The following is an 11,593-nucleotide window of genomic DNA, read 5'->3' as shown; positions in this document are numbered from 1 at the left end:
ATCGACACTAGAAAATACATAATATTTTACAAATCGATAAATAACAATTAAACATAATATATTACAAAACGATATTAACAAACAAAACAATATCTCATAAATCGACACTGGAATACACATAATATCTTATAAATCGATATACGAAAATTCAACATAATATATTACGAATCAAGATTAACAACAAAAAAAATATCTTATAAATCGACATTAGAAAATACATAATATCTTATAAATCGATATACAATAATTCAACATAATATATTACAAATCGATATTAACAAACAAAATAATATCTCACAAATCGATACTAGAAAACACATAATATCTTCCAAATTGATATACGACAATTCAGCAGAATATATTACAAATCGATATTAACAAACAAAAAATATTACCAAATCGACACTATAAAACACATAATATCTTACAAATCGATATACGACAATTCAATACAATATATTATAAATCGATATTAACAAAAAAAAACTATCACCAAATCGACACTATAAAGCACATAATATCTTACAAATCGATATACGATAATTCAACATAATATATTACAAATCAATATTAACAAACAAAACAATATCTCACAAATCGACACTAGAAAACACCTAATATCTTACAAATTGATATATAACAATTCAACATAATATATTACAAATCGATATTAACAAACAAAACAATATCTCACAAATCGACACTAGTAAACACATAATATCTTACAAATCGTTCTACGATAATTCAACATAATATATTATAAATCGATATTAACAAACAAAAAATATATCACAAATCGATATACGTGTTACTACAACCGCGATTTGCGTTACATTGCATATACTGAGTGAATGGACGATATCGGATGGGGTAGAGGCCCTTGCTCGCATATGTAACCAAGCATTCTTGTCAACATGTCCCAACGTCTTACAAATATCTTCAAGTTTTTCATCGTCGAAATGATAAAATCTACCTTCAATAACAAAACAATGCCTCAATGACACTCACGACAACATACGTTCTTCAATAATAGCATGATGACAAAGAAAGATACTCACCACGCTTTAATGATGCTTATTGAAATGTTTATGTGCCATTGATTTTTTTCATACTGCCTAATGAAAACGAAGAAGAAGAGATGACTGTAAAAATAGATGGCCAACAAATCCCTCTATAACGCACCTGAGAATGAACCCAGGAATGTTCATCACGATTTGTAATGATTGAGCTAGTTGTTTGATTTATAGTTATCTCGATGAGGTAGGAACGAACCCGAGAATGTTTTTTATCTAACAGAAGACAAGAACGAAAAGTCAACCATGTGTTGTAACACAAGCTAAAAACAAAGGCGGAATGTGCAAATCTATTTACGAGGATCGAGAAGACATTTTCGTCCAACGTATACCTAGAAGATATTTTTGTCAAAATCATATCTACCTTTTTTATATGTTATTTTATTATAAAATCATCATAAGCAACATTAACATATGAATTATCATGGGTCCCAAAATATTTCTCCTTATACACGGGAACACGACATCCTCCCATAAAAATATGCACGGATCTAGCTCAGAATCGGGTATATCTGACCGAATTTAGACAATACCCAGCGAGAGAGAGATATGGTTCAATGTTGGTGACTGGGTGATGGAATATTAGGGCAGAGGATGAAGCAATTGACTTGGAGGAATCGGTGGCTGTCTCCTCCCTCCTAATAAGGGAAAAAAGATTTGTCCAGAGAGAAAAGAAGAAGAGAAGGAGAGGATGTCTGTCACGGAGCTGAAGGAGAAGCACGTTGCCGCGACTGCTGCGGTCAACAGCCTTCGGGAGCGATTGAAGCAGAAGCGCCTCCTTCTCTTGGACACCGACAGTACGGCACTCCTCCTGCTCTAACAGTTCTAACAGCTGATTGTCTTTTGTTCCTTTTTATTGATATTACACAGAGAAACCACGCTCAGAGACCTAGCCGCGCTGGCTTTGCCTGCCGTACTTAGTTGCTGTCCTGGCAGCGTAAGACTCCGACCTAGCCGCGCTTGCTTTGCCTGCCGTAACTTACGGTTGCTGTCCTGGCAGCATAAAATTCCGACCTAGTCGCTCTGGCTTTACCTGCCGTACTTACGGTTGTTGTCCTGGCAGCCTCAAACTCCTGGGCTTACAGCCTTACCCCTTACCCTTTCTTCTTTCCTTTTCAAGATAAATTTCTTGAGGTTCTTTGTGCTCTGTTCGGGGACCTGATTTCTGAGACAGTCCCTTATACACATTCTCTCTCTTTCTCTGTGTCTCTTTTGGCAGTTGCCGGCTACGCGAAAGCGCAAAGGAAGACGGCGATCACGTTTGGTCCTACTGATCTGGTTTGCAGCAGGATTTTGCAAGGCCACACAGGAAAGGCACGCCTCTCTCTCTCTCTCCATCTGTCTCTTATGTTCCATATTATGGTGATTGCTATTACTTGAACTCCCTGTTAGCGGCCATCAGTTCTAATTGTTTCTAAACGTTTTTGTGGAAACCAGTCGCTATTAGACATGGATGATGTACTCAGTCCATTACTTTTTCAACAGAAGCTAGTTGGGTTTATTAGATCAACAATGTTCGGTAGTGCAATCGAATACATTGACTACACGATCTACAGATGCTGTGGATCTGAAATTCATAATTTGGTATCACCTTAATGGCAACATCCGGTAGATTCACTAATGTGCACCTATGAGACTAAGGTTGCTATGTGAAACTTTGCACGCATACAATGTATTTTGCAAAGAGCCAAATGCTGTAAACAGGAAAAGGATATTAAAAGAAAAATGGGACGATGAGACACTCAAAAATTTGTGTGGTCTGATCGTAGTTGTTGTCCGTGGAGAAGCAATAAGAATTTTCTCCTCATTAATAGAGAAGCACAAGACAATTGCAGGCCCTCTTCTGCACCTCTGTTTCTATCCTGTTTTCTTCTCGACCACGTGGTCACCTCGGACCTTTAAAACCACCTAATGCCCTAAAGAGTAATGGGAACACCGTTTGGCATCACAAACAGCTCCTGATTGGATGTCAATAGATTGATCATCTCCTAATTCTGTTCTAGTACAGAATAATGTTCCCATCTAGTTGCTACCCAATACTGCCAAACCTCAAGTAATCTCAATCCCCAAGTAATGCGCCAATATAAAGTCTCCTTTGTTTCAGTCCAAAATATCTGTATCTTCATTGAAATTTGAAACCCATCAAAACTTGAGGCAATACCTCTCTCTCTTATTGTTGGTGACTTTACAACCAGCCCATAGTTGGAAAGTAGTTGTAGAATTCGTGGAATACCTTTAAAATCGAGAGTGGATCGTATGAAACGCTGGGTGACATTAGCAATGTCACCCAACATTCACAACCACTAACCATCACGACTCTGCTGCTGTAGCTCAGTACAAGCGGGACCCACAGAGAGGCGGGGTTAGTGGTTGTGGACATTGGTTGACATTGCTAATGTCACCCATCATTTCATACGATCCGCTCTCTTTAAAGTCTTAGCAGTTCCCAATTTCCAGCCATGTGGTTGCATCTTTTCTGTATTTCAGGAGCCTACATATTGAAACTGTACATGTACTTATGCTCATACATCTAGTGAGAAACAGTTATCACATCTTGTGGAACTGAATCAGCATAGTTGATAGCAAGGTTGTATCATATCGTAATTCGTATCGGTCAGGCCCAAAATAAGATAAGTATCGTATCGTAAAAAATCACAATTTTTGTTTTTTTTTTTAAAAATCTATAAAAAATAAAAAAATAGCAAAAATTATAAAAAATCATAACACAATGCTGAAATGCACAAAATGTAATCATAAAATCATATATGAAGCATTTATGTCCCTATCAGGTGCGTAAGACATCATCAACAACTATCTCATACAAACAATGAAAAATATTAATTATCTTGCAATTAAGAACATGCCATAAGACTCATACTTTCATATTATATAAACAAAAATATTATAATAATAGTGTACTCAATTTTCAATCGGTTTTTACTCATTACTTGAGTGCTCCATTGCTATGCCGGATCATCTGATGCTATCTTTGTTGGAGGAGTGTGGAGCTTGATTTCTACCTTGATATAAATCTTTAATTTTTGCAGATCCAAGCGCTCCCCGAGGTGATTTTTTTTGGATAGCAGCTTTGTAATTTTACTCATAATAAAGATTTTTTACCTTAACCCATTTTCTTAGTGGAAAAATGGTGAAAATGTGGTTTTTTTACCTTAATCCATTTTCTTGGGTGAAAAAATGGTGGAAATGCACTCTTACATGACGAAATCAGGAAAGCCCTCTTTCCAGTACAAAGATCGCCCCCCAAAACAATCTCGCGGCTCTTAGGGTGCATGAGAAGCTCTCCAGTATGTTTTATATGAATGGGGTTTCGGCCCTCAAAAGCTCTTTAAAACTCAAAAATATAAAAGCATGATTTTGCTCATTTTTAAGTTCGCAGGCACTGTATCACATGATACATGTGATACACCTATGATATACCCATATCAAGATACAAGTGTGTATCGTATCGATCTCTTGCTTCAATACAATACAGACAACATTGGTTGATAGTGCAATATGAAGAAATTGTGCTTGTGGTGACTTGCAGAATTATTTCTCTAATGTTCCAGCACATGGTTCTGTTTTGATTTGATATTTTTGGTAACTATGGCTGTGGTTAGATCAAATGTGGTTCTATTATGTCTGAAGCTACTACATATGATCGAAAAAGCAGCATGCCTAGTGATGGTGATGGAGGTAGCCATATTTGCTCAAACTTTACTCAACTAATCTAGGGCTATGGCACCTTGCCATCCACTGGCCTGGGTGCCCTATTATCAGTAACTTTGCTTATGTTGGACTCTTTTTACTGTCAATTTGTTAAGCTTAGGAACTTTTCTAATGGTTGAGTTGCTGTCTCTACAAGAAAATGATTTGAACTTTTCTTTTAACTAAATCCATCAGGTTTATTCACTAGACTGGAGTTTGGAGAAGAACCGCATTGTGAGTGCATCTCAGGATGGAAGATTGATTGTATGGAATGCTCTAACAAGCCAGAAAACACATGCAATCAAGTTACCGTGGGTTATGACATGTGCATTTTCTCCCAGTGGTCAGTCAGTTGCATGTGGGGGCTTAGAGAGTGTGTGCTCAATATTCAATTTGAGCTCTCAAACCGACAAGGATGGGAATCTACCAATTTCAAGAATACTTAGTGGACACAAAGGTTATGTATCTTCATGCCAGTATGTTCCAGGTGATGATACTCATCTAATAACTGGCTCGGGCGATCAGACATGCATTTCATGGGATGTTACTACTGGTCAAAGGGTGTCGGTTTTCGGAGGTGAATTTCCATCAGGTCACACTGCTGATGTATTGAGGTAAGGAATGTTTATGAGGTCCCCAAGAAAATAGCTTTGAGAAAGTTTGTGATGTTAGATTGGTCTGAACTTTCATTACTGTAAATATGATAGATTTCAGTTGTGAAAACGATCCATGCTTTAGTTCTTTCTTCTTTTTTTGTCTATTTTCTTGTCCATTCTGTAAAGTTCATCATATATTTGGAACTGTCATTTGTGGGTTTGTTCTTTAAAAGAAGTGACTGTTTTCTTTTTATTCCTGACAAGAAGTGACTTTGGTTGCCCATAAAAAAATTGTTAGACTTGGTGCTTCGAGGCTTGTTGGTTGTCAAGCATTGGTTATAATGGTGGAACCAAAATTTCTTAGTGTTAAGAAATGTTAAGGAAATGTATAATGTGTTTTACTATTTGTGTGCCTAGGGTTAATTTTTTTCATACTCATGTCTAGAGGTAATATGTGTTTTACTATTTGTTTTGCCTAGAGGTAATTTTTCATACTCATGTCTCACCTATGCGGGTTTAATTCAGATATGAACCTTTTTGTGCTCAAATTGTTGTACAGTTGTGCCTTAGGGCTTAGTCCTCATCCAGTAAGCATTGGTTTGGTAAACAAGCACTTTGTCTTTTCTATTCACGGCTCCACCTTGGTCCACTATGAATCTGTAAAACTGAATTTGAACTCTCTCAATCTATGTCACATAGGCGCGGGTGCGGTAATGCGGCACTTTAAAAAAGCCTGGGTGCGGGGGTGTGGGGAGGATATATATATATATATATATAATTTTTAACAATTTTAAGTTAACACTACGTGTATTTGTGTGCATTTATGTATTTATTATATATAATATAGATAAAAATGGACTTGATTAGGGCTAACTGAATCTACTTTTGGATAGAAATGGACCTCAGTGTGGTTGGCTTCACCTAACATAAAAGAAGTTGTGTCCAAGTGTCACACCCACCTGGGTGCGGGTGCAACGCGGGTGCGGTGCCCTGTTAGAAGAGTCCGTGTGACATAGTTCTCAAACTTCATTTCAACTTGTTTTGATGTGTCCTCTTTAATGAAAATTCATTTTCGAAATCCGTAAAAAGGGTTTTCTTTCATTTTAGTTTTAGTTTATCCACATAAAATTTCATAATTTTTTGACATGTTTACGGATTTTTCTTTATTTTTCGGGGCATAAATAGTATCTTGGAATTTTCTTCAATTTTTCAATGATTGAAGAAAATTCATAAATGCCTACATTTATTTCTAACATATTTGTTCATTTTGCAGGATTTTATTTTCTTTTATTTTCAATTAATGTAATTCATTCAAGTGTTGTAATAATACATTAATGAGAAAATTTACTTTATGCTTAGTTTAGAATGAATGAGCATCTTAGTTTAATTTTCTTCATTTTAATTTGTTGCATATTTTTTTTATTTCTTAAAAACACTATGGAAACACGAATGGCACATGCACCATTTAATAAAGGATAAATAATGTTAAGTAAAGTTTGTATTCACGGCCATAGTCGGGATATGAATAATACTTAAAATTGTTATTCTTTGTTAAAATACAATTCATTTTAAAAAGATCATCATATTTTAAAATACAATTTCTTCCTTTATTAGAATCTAAAATAAAGATTAAATCAAAGTATATTCGTGGCTATAGTCATAAATATAAAAAAATTGAATCTTGTTTTAATTCTTTAAAGGCAAAAAAATTCATTTCATTCTTTATTGGAATTTAGATAAAGATTAAAATTAGAATATGTTTGTGACCATAGTTATGAATATATTAAAGTTTTAATCTTATTTTAATTCTATTAAAGAATGAAATTTGGTTTTAATTCCAATTTCAAATAAATTCTTTTAAATACATTCACTATTTAAGATAGAATTGCATCATTATTTTCTATTTTTCTAAATTATTCAAAGTATTTCAATTTTAAAATATTTTCTAAGTGATTTTCGAAGTTTAATTTTTATTTTGTTTTCAAAAGTAAAGTTCAAAACTATTTCAAAATTGAATTTCAATTTCAAATTTAAAATCATTTGCAAATTCAAAGTATTTCCAAAATCATTTTCAAAATATAAAATAATTTCAATTTTGACTTCAATTTCCAATTTCATTCAATTTCAAATTCTATTTCAAATTTCTATTTTTAATTTTCAAATTTCAAATTTATTTCCCTTTCTCATTTTCGAAATTTTAATTTCAACTTCATTTTCATTTCAAATATTAACTTTAAATTCTTATTCAAATTTCAAATATTCATTTATTTCAATCTTGAAATCAATTTTAATTCTCCATTTTTGAATTTTAAATTCTAAATTTTGAATTTCATTTCAATTTTCTATTTCCTTCCCAAATTTAATTTCAATTTTCTATTTCATTTAAATTTCAAATTTTAAAACTCGAATTCCATTTTCAAATTCAAATGTCAAATTCAAATTTTCTATTTTTCAAATTTCAATTCTTTATTTCATTTCAATTCTAGATTTTTATTTCAAATCAAATTTCAAATTTCATTTTGAATTTTTAATTCTAAATTCCAATTTCATTTTCAAAACTTCAAATTTCAATTTCTTTAGTTTAGATTTCAAATTCAATTACATTTTCAACTTCTGATTTCAATTCTTCAATTTTAAATTCAAAATTCAATTCTAATTTTCAACTTCAAATCTAATTCTAATTTTCAAATTCAATTTTAAAAGCAATTTCAAAATTCCAAGTTTGATTCCGAATTCAATTCTAAATTCAAAAATCAACTCCAAATTCGATTTTCCATCAATTCAGATTTCAAATTTCTTAACTTTGAATTCAATTTCAAACTTTTAAATTCATTTCAAATTCCAATTTCTTAAGGCAAAATTGATTTCTGAACTTCAAAGTCATTTCTAAAAGGATGTTTTCAAATCCATTTCAAAATCACTTGGAAAAATCCAAATCTTCACAGCATTTCCAAAAGCATACATATTTTTCAAGTTCAAAATCATAGTACAAGCATGATTCTATATGCATCTAGGACTTAGAATAATTTCTTAGACAAATTTAGGCAAGTCAAAGACATAAATTTGACCCTTGGTTCGATTATCCCTGGTAAACGCGTTAGGAACGGTTGAACCTCGTATCGACGAGTGAATCCCGTCTCCCCATTTTCCTGCAAATTTCAAAACGGAGGCGGGTAATTTCAAAATATCTTTACAAAAGGTCAAGTGAGACCTTGCGAGAGTTTTTCTCTTTCTTTCCCTAAAAAAGAATAAAAGGAAATTTTTTTGCAATGATCACAGTTGGTCGCAGTGATCTCATGGGAGAACCTCAAGAAAGAGTTACGCGACTACTTCTTGCTCAGGAATCAAGAAAAATTGTCCCGTAATAGGTTGCTGGCATTGAAGCAGATAGAGTCAGTTCATGACTATGTCAAGGCATTCTCCTCGATAATGTTGGACATCAAATACATGGGTAATGCAAACTAGTTGTTCTACTTCAGTCACAGATTGTAGGGGTAGGCAGCTGTTAAAAATACAAAATGTGTAATATATATAATATAATAATATAATAGTATAATACTATAATACTATAATAATATAATATATATTTATAGTTTTTTTTTCTTTATTTTTTTTCTTTTTATCTAGTTCACTTTGAACTAGTTAGTCAAGATCTAATTAGATCTTGACTAATAATATAGTTGTTGGACCTAGTCCAACAACTATAAATAGAGGTGCTGGACTAGGTCCAACGACTCTTAGGAAGCGCTCTCTAAGAGCTCTTCTCACTCCTCTCTTTTCTTGTATAAATAGGGGTGACCCCCTCCTTTGTAATTCAATGCTTCTTAAGCATTTCTCATGAGAAATAAAATTGTATTATTTTTATCTTGTGTTCTTCTATTTATACCCTTTTGTGGGTTGTGTTTGTAGTGTCTCCAATAGACACCCATTGTGAGCTTTTGTGTTCTTGTGGAAGATCATCATTTCATTACATAGTATCAAAGCTTTTAGGTCTTGGATAATTTTCACCTCATTTTTTGTGCCTCCTTAGCAAAGGACGATTTATCCTCTTGTTCGTAATTTAAGTGACTTTTTTTTAAGAAGGAAGGCGTTTGGAGGAAAGATTGGCTACGTAAATTTGTGATTGTGCTCTTTTCCTTCCTCTCTTATCTCCTTTTTCTTTTTTTTCTTCCATCTATCTTTCTTTCTTTTGTCACCCTTATAAAAGATGGATGACAATGATAAAATTACCATCATGCCCATGAAATTAAATGATACCAACTATGTGATGTGGGCTTCAATTATGAAGCACTACATCTAGGGAAAAGGGTTGTGGGGTAGAGTAGATGGTTCCGATTCAGAATCAAAACTAGTTCTCACAAAAATTGAGAATGACAAAGAAGTACCCATCAAGGAAGGAAAGAAGAATAAGGCCTTGACGACCTATGAAAAAATGGAAAGAGTGGAGGATAGGGCATGCCAAAATTATGTCATAGCTAATTAATAGCGTTGACATTAAGAAATGCTCTAGTATAGCCAAATTTGAGCATGCCGATAAAGCTTGGGAATACTTTAGAAATATGTATTCTCTTAAAGATATTATACATGTGTGTAATTTACAAGACAAATTTCGGACAATGACTCAAAAAGACAAAAGTATTAGGGAATATTGCAATGAGTTATTCGAGCTTTGGGAAGAATTGACTCTTCTTGAGCCAAAATGACATTGTTTCAAAGATATTGAGCTTTGCCAAAAGCAACTCGAAATGGGACACTCTTATCAGTTTATAAATGGTTTAAGGGTGGAATTTGAATCAACCAAATCAGTTCTTTTACATCGTGGAAATGTTCCTTCTATCATTGATAGTATAGCTGAACTAACTATATAGGAAAATAGACTTAGGAAGAATACTCCAAAGCATGAAGATGATTATGTTCTAGCTGTATCTACACTAGAAAATTATGTGCATACTTATAGGCCGCCTCACTTTGGTAGACAAGATGGTGATTTTGACAAAAGAAAAATCATTTGCCACCATTATCATGAGTCGGAGCACTATAGGCCTCAATGTCCTAAGTTAAAGAGAAGAGAAGAAAAGAAAGTTGCATTTGTTGGTTCGAAATAAAAAAATCAAGATGCACCTATATCTATGGCTCAATTAATGGAGATCCTTCAACCTCTTATCAAAGGATCGTCCTCCTCAACTGAAGCCTCGATTGGAGCAGCTGTTTCATCTTTCTTCGATCTCGATAACTTTCCTTGGCTCATTTACTTTGATGCTTCTTCTATATGACCTCAAATATCAATAGTTTATCCGAATGGCTTAACAATAAGTGTGTCAAAAGTTTTTACAACTGATGGTATATCTCTTGAAATAAAAGGAATAAGAAATTTTGAAAAACTTCATAAATCCAAAAAATTCTTTATTTCAGAAGTTAGGTATATTCCTAAACTAAATATAAACCTTTTATCTGTTTCTCAAATATTTAATTATGGGTGTAATATCTTCTTCTCTTTTCATGGTTGTTGGGTACAAGATCGCCAGTCAGAAAAGCTGATTGGGGAAGGTCATAAAGAGGGAAGACTCTATTATATGATTTTTTGGAATTGCCCAAGAATGCTTTCTGTTATAATGTTTAGAAACTAGAGTTGGATGTATGGTACAAAAGACTTGGCCATCCTCGTATGTCTAAAATCTATTTTTTTTTCAAGTTTATGAAAATTTTGTAATTCTGAAAATTTTACTTATAAAGATTGTATTCTTGGCAAAATGAAAAGATTACCATTTCATGATAGAACTTTTGTTTCTTCTAGACCACTTGAGTTAATACATTCAGATGTTTGGGGTCCTGCACCAGTCATATCAAAAGGCGGGTATTCATATTATGTAATTTTTGTCGATGACTTTTCTAGGCATACTTGGATTTACTTTTTTAAACATAAATTTGAGAGTTTTTTACATTTTTAAACATTTCATAAAATAGCTAAAAATAAATTTCAAAATGATATTTTCATGTTTCGCACTGATTCATGAGAAAAATTTATGTCCAAAGAATTTAAAGACTATCTCAATTTACATGGCATCACAAATCAAAGATCTTGCCTGCACACCACAACAAAATGGCCTGGCCAAACGAAAACATGACACATTATGGAAACCACTAGGACTTTATTAATAGCAAATAAAGTTCCAAAAGGTTTTTGGGCAAAAGTTGCCTTAACTGCTACTTATCTTA

General features: G+C 33.3%; 1 protein-coding gene across 1 annotated transcript in view; it reads left to right on the top strand.

The window, feature by feature from the left end:
- Positions 1 to 1,631: 1,631 nt before the first annotated feature.
- LOC149813223 (guanine nucleotide-binding protein subunit beta-2-like) overlaps positions 1,632 to 11,593 on the top strand; it is a 30,163-nt gene continuing 20,201 nt past the window's right edge. Inside the window, exons 1-3 of the mRNA XM_089991633.1 lie at positions 1,632 to 1,870; positions 2,293 to 2,387; positions 4,977 to 5,395. Of these exons, the coding sequence (XP_089847759.1) occupies positions 1,765 to 1,870; positions 2,293 to 2,387; positions 4,977 to 5,395 (620 nt within the window). The 5' untranslated portion in view covers positions 1,632 to 1,764. The remainder of the gene's footprint in view (positions 1,871 to 2,292; positions 2,388 to 4,976; positions 5,396 to 11,593) is intronic.

The sequence above is a fragment of the Nuphar pumila genome, chromosome 16 (assembly GCF_984573655.1).
Source record: "Nuphar pumila chromosome 16, dmNupPumi1.hap1.1, whole genome shotgun sequence".
Lineage (NCBI taxonomy): Eukaryota > Viridiplantae > Streptophyta > Magnoliopsida > Nymphaeales > Nymphaeaceae > Nuphar > Nuphar pumila.
This window is presented reverse-complemented; position numbering and strand designations above follow the sequence as displayed.